The sequence below is a fragment of the Scyliorhinus torazame genome, chromosome 18 (genome assembly GCF_047496885.1).
Source record: "Scyliorhinus torazame isolate Kashiwa2021f chromosome 18, sScyTor2.1, whole genome shotgun sequence".
NCBI classification, from domain to species: domain Eukaryota; kingdom Metazoa; phylum Chordata; class Chondrichthyes; order Carcharhiniformes; family Scyliorhinidae; genus Scyliorhinus; species Scyliorhinus torazame.
The window spans coordinates 88,137,570-88,150,781 of record NC_092724.1 but is presented as its reverse complement, the minus strand read 5'-3'; the positions used below and the strand labels follow the sequence as shown (position 1 = coordinate 88,150,781).

General features: G+C 48.9%; 1 protein-coding gene across 1 annotated transcript in view; it reads right to left on the bottom strand.

Moving 5' to 3' along the window:
• The window catches only part of evpla (envoplakin a), a 178,380-nt gene that overhangs the window by 58,489 nt on the left and 106,679 nt on the right, over positions 1 to 13,212 (bottom strand). Inside the window, exons 12-14 of the mRNA XM_072482997.1 lie at positions 11,455 to 11,609; positions 10,429 to 10,571; positions 10,020 to 10,183 (exon numbers count right to left, since the gene is read on the bottom strand). Coding sequence (XP_072339098.1) covers positions 10,020 to 10,183; positions 10,429 to 10,571; positions 11,455 to 11,609 — 462 coding nt within the window. The remainder of the gene's footprint in view (positions 1 to 10,019; positions 10,184 to 10,428; positions 10,572 to 11,454; positions 11,610 to 13,212) is intronic.

Here is a 13,212-nt window from a genome sequence, read left to right as displayed (position 1 = left end):
GTTATTGTGATGTGGTTAGGAGCTAGGGTGGGAGGGCAGTTGGGTATGTTATTGTGATGTGGTTAGGAGCTAGGATGGGAGGGTAGTTGGGTATGTTATTGTGATGTGGTTAGGAGCTAGGGTGGGAGGGCAGTTGGGTATGTTATTGTGATGTGGTTAGGAGCTAGGGCGGGAGGGTAGTTGGGTATGTTATTGTGATGTGGTTAGGAGCTAGGGTGGGAGGGCAGTTGGGTATGTTATTGTGATGTGGTTAGGAGCTAGGATGGGAGGGTAGTTGGGTATGTTATTGTGATGTGGTTAGGAGCTAGGGTGGGAGGGCAGTTGGGTATGTTATTGTGATGTGGTTAGGAGCTAGGGTGGGAGGGTAGTTGGGTATGTTATTGTGATGTGGTTAGGAGCTAGGGTGGGAGGGCAGTTGGGTATGTTATTGTGATGTGGTTAGGAGCTAGGGCGGGAGGGTAGTTGGGTATGTTATTGTGATGTGGTTAAGTGCTAGGGCGGGAGGGTAGTTGGGTATGTTATTGTGATGTGGTTAGGAGCTAGGGCGGGAGGGTAGTTGGGTATGTTAATGTGATGTGGTTAGGAGCTAGGGTGGGAAGGTAGTTGGGTATGTTATTGTGATGTGGTTAGGAGCTAGGATGGAAGGGTAGTTGGGTATGTTATTGTGATGTGGTTAGGAGCTAGGGTGGGAGGGTAGTTGGGTATGTTATTGTGATGTGGTTAGGAGCTAGGGTGGGAGGGTAGTTAGGTATGTTATTGTGATGTGGTTAGGAGCTAGGGCGGGAGGGTAGTTGGGAATGTTAATGTGATGTGGTTAGGAGCTAGGGTGGGAAGGTAGTTGGGTATGTTATTGTGATGTGGTTAGGAGCTAGGGCGGGAGGGTAGTTGGGTATGTTATTGTGATGTGGTTAGGAGCTAGGGTGGGAGGGTAGTTGGGTATGTTATTGTGATGTGGTTAGGAGCTAGGGTGGGAGGGTAGTTGGGTATGTTATTGTGATGTGGTTAGGAGCTAGGGTGGGAGGGTAGTTGGGTATGTTATTGTGATGTGGTTAGGAGCTAGGGTGGGAGGGTAGTTGGGTATGTTATTGTGATGTGGTTAGGAGCTAGGGTGGGAGGGTAGTTGGGTATGTTATTGTGATGTGGTTAGGAGCTAGGGTGGGAGGGTAGTTGGGTATGTTATTGTGATGTGGTTAGGAGCTAGGGTGGGAGGGTAGTTGGGTATGTTATTGTGATGTGGTTAGGAGCTAGGGTGGGAGGGTAGTTGGGTATGTTATTGTGATGTGGTTAGGAGCTAGGGCGGGAGGGTAGTTGGGTATGTTATTGTGATGTGGTTAGGAGCTAGGGTGGGAGGGTAGTTGGGTATATTATTGTGATGTGGTTAGGAGCTAGGGTGGGAGGGTAGTTGGGTATGTTATTGTGATGTGGTTAGGAGCTAGGGTGGGAGGGTAGTTAGGTATGTTATTGTGATGTGGTTAGGAGCTAGGGTGGGAGGGTAGTTGGGTATGTTATTGTGATGTGGTTAGGAGCTAGGGTGGGAGGGTAGTTGGGTATGTTATTGTGATGTGGTTAGGAGCGAGGGTGGGAGGGTAGTTGGGTATGTTATTGTGATGTGGTTAGGAGCTAGGGTGGGAGGGTAGTTGGGTATGTTATTGTGATGTGGTTAGGAGCTAGGGTGGGAGGGTAGTTGGGTATGTTATTGTGATGTGGTTAGGAGCTAGGGTGGGAGGGTAGTTGGGTATGTTACTGTGATGTGGTTAGGAGCTAGGGCGGGAGGGTAGTTAGGTATGTTATTGTGATGTGGTTAGGAGCTAGGGCGGGAGGGTAGTTGGGTATGTTATTGTGATGTGGTTAGGAGCTAGGGTGGGAGGGCAGTTGGGTATGTTATTGTGATGTGGTTAGGAGCTAGGATGGGAGGGTAGTTGGGTATGTTATTGTGATGTGGTTAGGAGCTAGGGTGGGAGGGCAGTTGGGTATGTTATTGTGATGTGGTTAGGAGCTAGGGCGGGAGGGTAGTTGGGTATGTTATTGTGATGTGGTTAGGAGCTAGGGCGGGAGGGTAGTTGGGTATGTTATTGTGATGTGGTTAGGAGCTAGGGTGGGAGGGTAGTTGGGTATGTTATTGTGATGTGGTTAGGAGCTAGGGTGGGAGGGTAGTTGGGTATGTTATTGTGATGTGGTTAGGAGCTAGGGTGGGAGGGTAGTTAGGTATGTTATTGTGATGTGGTTAGGAGCTAGGGTGGGAGGGTAGTTGGGTATGTTATTGTGATGTGGTTAGGAGCTAGGGTGGGAGGGTAGTTGGGTATGTTATTGTGATGTGGTTAGGAGCGAGGGTGGGAGGGTAGTTGGGTATGTTATTGTGATGTGGTTAGGAGCTAGGGTGGGAGGGTAGTTGGGTATGTTATTGTGATGTGGTTAGGAGCTAGGGTGGGAGGGTAGTTGGGTATGTTATTGTGATGTGGTTAGGAGCTAGGGTGGGAGGGTAGTTGGGTATGTTACTGTGATGTGGTTAGGAGCTAGGGCGGGAGGGTAGTTAGGTATGTTATTGTGATGTGGTTAGGAGCTAGGGCGGGAGGGTAGTTGGGTATGTTATTGTGATGTGGTTAGGAGCTAGGGTGGGAGGGCAGTTGGGTATGTTATTGTGATGTGGTTAGGAGCTAGGATGGGAGGGTAGTTGGGTATGTTATTGTGATGTGGTTAGGAGCTAGGGTGGGAGGGCAGTTGGGTATGTTATTGTGATGTGGTTAGGAGCTAGGGCGGGAGGGTAGTTGGGTATGTTATTGTGATGTGGTTAGGAGCTAGGGTGGGAGGGCAGTTGGGTATGTTATTGTGATGTGGTTAGGAGCTAGGATGGGAGGGTAGTTGGGTATGTTATTGTGATGTGGTTAGGAGCTAGGGTGGGAGGGCAGTTGGGTATGTTATTGTGATGTGGTTAGGAGCTAGGGTGGGAGGGTAGTTGGGTATGTTATTGTGATGTGGTTAGGAGCTAGGGTGGGAGGGCAGTTGGGTATGTTATTGTGATGTGGTTAGGAGCTAGGGCGGGAGGGTAGTTGGGTATGTTATTGTGATGTGGTTAGGAGCTAGGGTGGGAGGGCAGTTGGGTATGTTATTGTGATGTGGTTAGGAGCGAGGGTGGGAGGGCAGTTGGGTATGTTATTGTGATGTGGTTAGGAGCTAGGATGGGAGGGTAGTTGGGTATGTTATTGTGATGTGGTTAGGAGCTAGGATGGGAGGGTAGTTGGGTATGTTATTGTGATGTAGTTAGGAGCTAGGGTGGGAGGGTAGTTGGGTATGTTATTGTGATGTGGTTAGGAGCTAGGGTGGGAGGGTAGTTGGGTATGTTATTGTGATGTGGTTAGGAGCTAGGATGGGAGGGTAGTTGGGTATGTTATTGTGATGTGGTTAGGAGCTAGGGTGGGAGGGTAGTTGGGTATGGTATTGTGATGTGGTTAGGAGCTAGGGTGGGAGGGCAGTTGGGTATGTTATTGTGATGTGGTTAGGAGCTAGGATGGGAGGGTAGTTGGGTATGTTATTGTGATGTGGTTAGGAGCTAGGGTGGGAGGGCAGTTGGGTATGTTATTGTGATGTGGTTAGGAGCTAGGGCGGGAGGGTAGTTGGGTATGTTATTGTGATGTGGTTAGGAGCTAGGGTGGGAGGGCAGTTGGGTATGTTATTGTGATGTGGTTAGGAGCTAGGATGGGAGGGTAGTTGGGTATGTTATTGTGATGTGGTTAGGAGCTAGGGTGGGAGGGCAGTTGGGTATGTTATTGTGATGTGGTTAGGAGCTAGGGTGGGAGGGTAGTTGGGTATGTTATTGTGATGTGGTTAGGAGCTAGGGTGGGAGGGCAGTTGGGTATGTTATTGTGATGTGGTTAGGAGCTAGGGCGGGAGGGTAGTTGGGTATGTTATTGTGATGTGGTTAGGAGCTAGGGTGGGAGGGCAGTTGGGTATGTTATTGTGATGTGGTTAGGAGCGAGGGTGGGAGGGCAGTTGGGTATGTTATTGTGATGTGGTTAGGAGCTAGGATGGGAGGGTAGTTGGGTATGTTATTGTGATGTGGTTAGGAGCTAGGATGGGAGGGTAGTTGGGTATGTTATTGTGATGTAGTTAGGAGCTAGGGTGGGAGGGTAGTTGGGTATGTTATTGTGATGTGGTTCGGAGCTAGGGTGGGAGGGTAGTTGGGTATGTTATTGTGATGTGGTTAGGAGCTAGGATGGGAGGGTAGTTGGGTATGTTATTGTGATGTGGTTAGGAGCTAGGGTGGGAGGGTAGTTGGGTATGGTATTGTGATGTGGTTAGGAGCTAGGGTGGGAGGGTAGTTGGGTATGTTATTGTGATGTGGTTAGGAGCTAGGATGGGAGGGTAGTTGGGTATGTTATTGTGATGTGGTTAGGAGCTAGGGTGGGAGGGTAGTTGGGTATGTTATTGTGATGTGGTTAGGAGCTAGGGTGGGAGGGTAGTTGGGTATGTTATTGTGATGTGGTTAGGAGCTAGGATGGGAGGGTAGTTGGGTATGTTATTGTGATGTGGTTAGGAGCGAGGGTGGGAGGGTAGTTGGGTATGTTATTGTGATGTGGTTAGGAGCTAGGGTGGGAGGGTAGTTGGGTATGTTATTGTGATGTGGTTAGGAGCTAGGATGGGAGGGTAGTTGGGTATGTTATTGTGATGTGGTTAGGAGCTAGGGTGGGAGGGTAGTTGGGTATGTTATTGTGATGTGGTTAGGAGCGAGGGTGGGAGGGCAGTTGGGTATGTTATTGTGATGTGGTTAGGAGCGAGGGTGGGAGGGTAGTTGGGTATGTTATTGTGATGTGGTTAGGAGCGAGGGTGGGAGGGTAGTTGGGTATGTTATTGTGATGTGGTTAGGAGCTAGGATGGGAGGGTAGTTGGGTATGTTATTGTGATGTGGTTAGGAGCTAGGGTGGGAGGGTAGTTGGGTATGTTATTGTGATGTGGTTCGGAGCTAGGGTGGGAGGGTAGTTGGGTATGTTATTGTGATGTGGTTAGGAGCTAGGGTGGGAGGGTAGTTGGGTATGTTATTGTGATGTGGTTAGGAGCGAGGGTGGGAGGGTAGTTGGGTATGTTATTGTGATGTGGTTAGGAGCTAGGGTGGGAGGGTAGTTGGGTATGTTATTGTGATGTGGTTAGGAGCTAGGGTGGGAGGGTAGTTGGGTATGTTATTGTGATGTGGTTAGGAGCTAGGGTGGGAGGGTAGTTGGGTATGTTATTGTGATGTGGTTAGGAGCTAGGGCGGAAAGGTAGTTGGGTATGTTATTGTGATGTGGTTAGGAGCTAGGGTGGGAGGGTAGTTGGGTATGTTATTGTGATGTGGTTAGGAGCTAGGGTGGGAGGGTAGTTGGGTATGTTATTGTGATGTGGTTAGGAGCTAGGGTGGGAGGGTAGTTGGGTATGTTATTGTGATGTGGTTAGGAGCTAGGATGGGAGGGTAGTTGGGTATGTTATTGTGATGTGGTTAGGAGCTAGGGTGGGAGGGTAGTTGGGTATGTTATTGTGATGTGGTTAGGAGCTAGGGTGGGAGGGTAGTTGGGTATGTTATTGTGATGTGGTTAGGAGCTAGGATGGGAAGGTAGTTGGGTATGTTATTGTGATGTGGTTAGGAGCTAGGATGGGAGGGTAGTTGGGTATGTTATTGTGATGTGGTTAGGAGCTAGGGTGGGAGGGTAGTTGGGTATGTTATTGTGATGTGGTTAGGAGCTAGGGTGGGAGGGCAGTTGGGTATGTTATTGTGATGTGGTTAGGAGCTAGGGCGGGAGGGTAGTTGGGTATGTTATTGTGATGTGGTTAGGAGCTAGGGTGGGAGGGTAGTTGGGTATGTTATTGTGATGTGGTTAGGAGCTAGGGTGGGAGGGTAGTTGGGTATGTTATTGTGATGTGGTTAGGAGCTAGGGCGGGAGGGTAGTTGGGTATGTTATTGTGATGTGGTTAGGAGCTAGGGCGGGAGGGTAGTTGGGTATGTTATTGTGATGTGGTTAGGAGCTAGGGCGGGAGGGTAGTTGGGTATGTTATTGTGATGTGGTTAGGAGCTAGGGCGGGAGGGTAGTTGGGTATGTTATTGTGATGTGGTTAGGAGCTAGGGCGGAAAGGTAGTTGGGTATGTTATTGTGATGTGGTTAGGAGCTAGGGCGGGAGGGTAGTTGGGTATGTTATTGTGATGTGGTTAGGAGCTAGGGCGGGAGGGTAGTTGGGTATGTTACTGTGATGTGGTTAGGAGCGAGGGTGGGAGGGTAGTTGGGTATGTTATTGTGATGTGGTGAGGAGCGAGGGTGGGAGGGTAGTTGGGTATGTTATTGTGATGTGGTTAGGAGCTAGGGTGGGAGGGCAGTTGGGTATGTTATTGTGATGTGGTTAGGAGCTAGGGTGGGAGGGTAGTTGGGTATGTTATTGTGATGTGGTTAGGAGCTAGGGTGGGAGGGTAGTTGGGTATGTTATTGTGATGTGGTTAGGAGCTAGGGTGGGAGGGTAGTTGGGTATGTTATTGTGATGTGGTTAGGAGCGAGGGTGGGAGGGTAGTTGGGTATGTTATTGTGATGTGGTTAGGAGCTAGGGTGGGAGGGTAGTTGGGTATGTTATTGTGATGTGGTTAGGAGCTAGGGTGGGAGGGTAGTTGGGTATGTTATTGTGATGTGGTTAGGAGCGAGGGTGGGAGGGTAGTTGGGTATGTTATTGTGATGTGGTTAGGAGCTAGGGCGGGAGGGTAGTTGGGTATGTTATTGTGATGTGGTTAGGAGCTAGGGTGGGAGGGCAGTTGGGTATGTTATTGTGATGTGGTTAGGAGCTAGGGTGGGAGGGTAGTTGGGTATGTTATTGTGATGTGGTTAGGAGCTAGGGTGGGAGGGTAGTTGGGTATGTTATTGTGATGTGGTTAGGAGCTAGGGCGGGAGGGTAGTTGGGTATGTTATTGTGATGTGGTTAGGAGCGAGGGTGGGAGGGTAGTTGGGTATGTTATTGTGATGTGGTTAGGAGCTAGGGTGGGAGGGTAGTTGGGTATGTTATTGTGATGTGGTTAGGAGCTAGGGTGGGAGGGTAGTTGGGTATGTTATTGTGATGTGGTTAGGAGCTAGGGTGGGAGGGTAGTTGGGTATGTTATTGTGATGTGGTTAGGAGCGAGGGTGGGAGGGTAGTTGGGTATGTTATTGTGATGTGGTTAGGAGCTAGGGTGGGAGGGTAGTTGGGTATGTTATTGTGATGTGGTTAGGAGCTAGGGTGGGAGGGTAGTTGGGTATGTTATTGTGATGTGGTTAGGAGCTAGGGTGGGAGGGTAGTTGGGTATGTTATTGTGATGTGGTTAGGAGCGAGGGTGGGAGGGTAGTTGGGTATGTTATTGTGATGTGGTTAGGAGCGAGGGCGGGAGGGTAGTTGGGTATGTTATTGTGATGTGGTTAGGAGCTAGGGTGGGAGGGTAGTTGGGTATGTTATTGTGATGTGGTAAGGAGCTAGGGCGGGAGGGTAGTTGGGTATGTTATTGTGATGTGGTTAGGAGCGAGGGTGGGAGGGTAGTTGGGTATGTTATTGTGATGTGGTTAGGAGCGAGGGTGGGAGGGTAGTTGGGTATGTTATTGTGATGTGGTTAGGATCGAGGGTGGGAGGGTAGTTGGGTATGTTATTGTGATGTGGTTAGGAGCTAGGGTGGGAGGGTAGTTGGGTATGTTATTGTGATGTGGTTAGGAGCGAGGGTGGGAGGGTAGTTGGGTATGTTATTGTGATGTGGTTAGGAGCGAGGGTGGGAGGGTAGTTGGGTATGTTATTGTGATGTGGTTAGGAGCGAGGGTGGGAGGGTAGTTGGGTATGTTATTGTGATGTGGTTAGGAGCTAGGGTGGGAGGGTAGTTGGGTATGTTATTGTGATGTGGTTAGGAGCTAGGGTGGGAGGGTAGTTGGGTATGTTATTGTGATGTGGTTAGGAGCTAGGGTGGGAGGGTAGTTGGGTATGTTATTGTGATGTGGTTAGGAGCGAGGGTGGGAGGGTAGTTGGGTATGTTATTGTGATGTGGTTAGGAGCGAGGGTGGGAGGGTAGTTGGGTATGTTATTGTGATGTGGTTAGGAGCTAGGGTGGGAGGGTAGTTGGGTATGTTATTGTGATGTGGTTAGGAGCTAGGGTGGGAGGGTAGTTGGGTATGTTATTGTGATGTGGTTAGGAGCTAGGGTGGGAGGGTAGTTGGGTATGTTATTGTGATGTGGTTAGGAGCTAGGGCGGGAGGGTAGTTGGGTATGTTACTGTGATGTGGTTAGGAGCGAGGGTGGGAGGGTAGTTGGGTATGTTATTGTGATGTGGTTAGGAGCGAGGGTGGGAGGGTAGTTGGGTATGTTACTGTGATGTGGTTAGGAGCTAGGGTGGGAGGGTCGTTGGGTATGTTATTGTGATGTGGTTAGGAGCGAGGGTGGGAGGGTAGTTGGGTATGTTATTGTGATGTGGTTAGGAGCGAGGGTGGGAGGGTAGTTGGGTATGTTATTGTGATGTGGTTAGGAGCGAGGGTGGGAGGGTAGTTGGGTATGTTATTGTGATGTGGTTAGGAGCTAGGGTGGGAGGGCAGTTGGGTATGTTATTGTGATGTGGTTAGGAGCTAGGGTGGGAGGGTAGTTGGGTATGTTATTGTGATGTGGTTAGGAGCGAGGGTGGGAGGGTAGTTGGGTATGTTATTGTGATGTGGTTAGGAGCGAGGGCGGGAGGGTAGTTGGGTATGTTATTGTGATGTGGTTAGGAGCTAGGGTGGGAGGGTAGTTGGGTATGTTATTGTGATGTGGTTAGGAGCTAGGGTGGGAGGGTAGTTGGGTATGTTATTGTGATGTGGTTAGGAGCTAGGGCGGGAGGGTAGTTGGGTATGTTATTGTGATGTGGTTAGGAGCGAGGATGGGAGGGTAGTTGGGTATGTTATTGTGATGTGGTTAGGAGCTAGGGCGGGAGGGTAGTTGGGTATGTTATTGTGATGTGGTTAGGAGCGAGGGTGGGAGGGTAGTTGGGTATGTTATTGTGATGTGGTTAGGAGCGAGGGTGGGAGGGTAGTTAGGTATGTTATTGTGATGTGGTTAGGAGCGAGGATGGGAGGGTAGTTGAGTATGTTATTGTGCTGTGGTTAGGAGCGAGGATGGGAGGGTAGTTGGGTATGTTATTGTGATGTGGTTAGGAGCTAGGGTGGGAGGGTAGTTGGGTATGTTATTGTGATGTGGTTAGGAGCGAGGGCGGGAGGGTAGTTGGGTATGTTAATGTGATGTGGTTAGGAGCTAGGGTGGGAGGGTAGTTGGGTATGTTATTGTGATGTGGTTAGGAGCGAGGGTGGGAGGGTAGTTGGGTATGTTATTGTGATGTGGTTAGGAGCTAGGGTGGGAGGGTAGTTGGGTATGTTATTGTGATGTGGTTAGGAGCGAGGGTGGGAGGGTAGTTGGGTATGTTATTGTGATGTGGTTAGGAGCGAGGGCGGGAGGGTAGTTGGGTATGTTAATGTGATGTGGTTAGGAGCGAGGGTGGGAGGGTAGTTGGGTATGTTATTGTGATGTGGTTAGGAGCGAGGGCGGGAGGGTAGTTGGGTATATTAATGTGATGTGGTTGCGTGCGTCGTGGCCACTAGGTTGTTTAAAATTTTAATTTGTTAAATTTGTTAAACTGAAAATTACAAATGCTTCAATAAAATATTTTCTAAAATAAAAAGAATGTAAGAAATAGTAGCAGGAGTAGGCCATTCGGCCCTTTGAGCCTGTCTGCTATTCAACAAGCTGATGGCTGATCTACTTCACTCCACTGCCCCACATTAATCACTTAAGCCCCTTAGTACCAGAAATGTATCAATCTCTCTTTTAATATATATGACTGTGATAATACATATCCCTGAGGTAGAGAATTCAAAAAATTCACACCCCACACTTCAAACTAGCTGACCATTTATTCTGAGACTGTAACCCTATGATCTAAATTCCCAATACAGGAACTCTTCCCCAGAAGATTTTTTTAACATTTTCAAACCATTTCCACTTTGAGTTTCCTAAAGATGTAGGAACATAAATTTGCCCACCTCCTGTTCCTTCAGCCGGTTGGTGATGTCCTTTGTGGGAGCACTTTGGTTGATTGGGGAACGCAGTTGTGTCATTATCTTCTTCTCAGTCTCTCCCAGATCATCATTGATCTTGTCGAGTTTGGACAGGAGTTCTTTACTCTTGGGGTCATCGAGACTGTAACCTGCCAAGAGACAAGTGACAATCAGGCACTGCAGGAGAGGGACAGGTAGCAAAATGGGTTGTCGGGATTGAATACGGTGTGATAAACACAGCACTTTCTGTTTTTATTTTGAGTAAGGTAGGGTCTGGGGAAAAGCAGACTCACTGGGGGTTGATTCAAACCGGCACAGAGACAGTGAGCACCATTGGTTGGGTCTGTCACTTTAGAGATACATTTTGAAAGCTCCACTGGTGTATTTGCCTCACCTGGTGCTGAAGACTGGTTCAACAGGCTGGTCTGTTTGGTTTGAAAGGGTTGTTTAAGTTGATTCAACTCATTGTGACGGTTTTTCAGCTTGTTCTCAATGTCTGATCGTTTCCTCTTCATATCATCCACGTCCTTCGCCACCCTATAATAGATATCGCACATGAACAGAACCACTGGCTAGGATGATAAGGCTGTGGTCGGACTTTTGTGAGTTCAATGGAACACCTTCACTGTGGGCAAGTGGGACTAGCTTAGTGAGAGAAACTGGGCTGCATGGACAAGATGGGCTGAAGGGGCTGTTCCCCTGCTGTAAACATCCAAGACTCTATGACTCTAACTCACCTAAAAGTGCTTGTTGAGTGTTTAGAAGGGACTTCACTGTTCACCTAGCCCCCATGTTTTATCGGCATGGACATTCCCTCTGGATACACATAATAGAACAGTGTTCCACATGCAGCAATAAGTAACGGGAGGTTCCGGGAGATTCTTCCGACTGGGGACCGAAACTTTGCCAGAAACCCTGAATACAGCATGTAAACACCTTCCACCCGCTGACAATAACGGCTGGGGCGGGGAGGGTGGGGATTGCCAATGAACATCTGACAGAACTCTGGTCTCAATTTGACACAAATTGTCAATCTCACGGAGTGAAACCAAGGAGTGACTGGTGGCTGATGTTAGGAAGGGGTGTCCAGGTAGTGCTGGAAAATTGAGTTTTTCCTACCAGCAAGATCGTGGGTTGCCACATCCAAAATGTGCTGAGTTTGTTGATCTTGGCCAGAAGAGAATTGGCAGCAGCACAATGAGCCTCAGTACATTGGGAAAGGGATCCGGACACCAAACTTCCCCCCCCCCCCTCCAGCTGTTAACTATCCCTCGCTGGACATCACATGCGAGGTGTGTGGACATTGGGGACATAATTTGCCCCCGACCCCACATTGAATACAGCAATCACTGTTGGCACTAGCTTACATAGAAAGGATGGACACTAAGGAGAGAGAAATCGGAAAGTTAAATGGGCTAACCTGTTAACACGGGTAATGGCCTCTGGATCAGTTGGAGGGATGTTGAAGCAGACTCCAGGGGCTCGATTGGTCTTTTTCACATTATTCACCACGACCCAGTTCTCGGAGTCGGCATTGTTTTGAAGCATCAGCTTTTCCCCACGGCTTATCTCATTCTGCAAAGGACAAAGAAATATTCTCCTCAGCTTTTGATACCACGGCACAATTAGCCATCCTGATCTACACTGTGTGCTTTGGCCGGGTACCTCAGCCTTGTATAGGCAGTCAGAATGAAACATAATTCAGTCACTGCGCAGGCGGCTAGGTGAGCTAGACGTTTTCTGTTATATTTCCCAGCATTACAACAACTTTTATTCATATCGCATTTTAACGGAGTACAAGGTCTCGAGCACTTTGTCGTAACGTAATCAGACAAAAATTAACGTTGAGCTAAAGAAGGAGATATTTGGACAGATAACCCAAAAGCTTGATGGAAGAGGTAGGTTTTAAGGAAGATCTCAAAGGAGGGGACAGGAGTAGAGAGACAAAGAGGTGTAGGGAGATAATTCCAGGGCCACAGCAACTAAAGGCACAGCCGCCATTAAAGGAAATCTAGGATGCACAAGATGTCAAAATTGGAGAAATGCAAAGTTCTCCAAGGGTTGTGGGGCTGAGCCTGGAGGAGGTTAGAGAAAAGGGCGGCATGCAAGGCCATGAAAGAATTTGAACACAAGGATGGGAATTTTCAACTCAGGGTAATAGATGGTATAAGTCAAGATAAGAGCAACAGAATTCAGATGAGTTAAGATAATGGAGGGTAGAAGATAATGGCCTTGATTCTCCGCTGCACGCTGCTGGGTTCCCGATGTGGTGGAGAATCTGGCATCCGGGGTAAAACAGGATCGGCGCCTTTCCGATGCTCTGCGCCGCCCCCCCCCCCCGTGCTGGTGGCAGGATCGGGATTTGTGGCAGCGGGAGGATGCAAATGCATTTAGCGGGCCAAGCATCATATTCTCCGGGCCCGCGTGATTCTCCGGTCCTCTGGGCCAGGAATCACGAGGGCGGGGAATTCTCCTGGTATTGCCCAGCATGGCCCTGGCGTGGTGAACCTTGCAGTGGGCCAAGGGGGTAACCCCTTAAGGGAGTTCCCCCAAAGTCCATCCAAGGACCACCCTCCCCCTCTTCCCACAATGCCAGACCTGCCCACCCCAACCCCCACCAGACGGGGCTGTGATTGACACCTTCCACACACACACATCTGTCAGCCTTACTTCATTCATCTTGTTCATGGTTCAGTCACTCCAAAGTGCTCTGACCACAATGTTTAAAAACACCAACCACTTTAAACAGTGGTAAGTGCATCCAATCGCCCCCCCACCCCCTTCACCCTTGAGTGTTTTTGAAGTGCTCAGCTGGAAATTGACATCATTTAACTCTCTTTTAAGTGGTTGAATGTTTGTCAACATTGAAGTTGAATGTGTGTGTGTGTGTGAAAGCTGTCAATCACAGCCTGTGGTGATGTGCATCAATGTAAACGCATGTAGGCTAGCTAGACACTAGAGGGAGCACCAGAAACATCACACACACTCACGCTCAACCAATAGATCAGTTAGATAGGACACGACCAATGGACATGCACAATACACACAGAGGTGACACCACCACAGGAGGGCATTACACCAACCCATATATAAAGGACACCACACACATGATCTGCCTCTTTCCAGTGGAGACAGTCCGTGAGTAGAGACACAGGGTTGATTCAATATTACACCCACC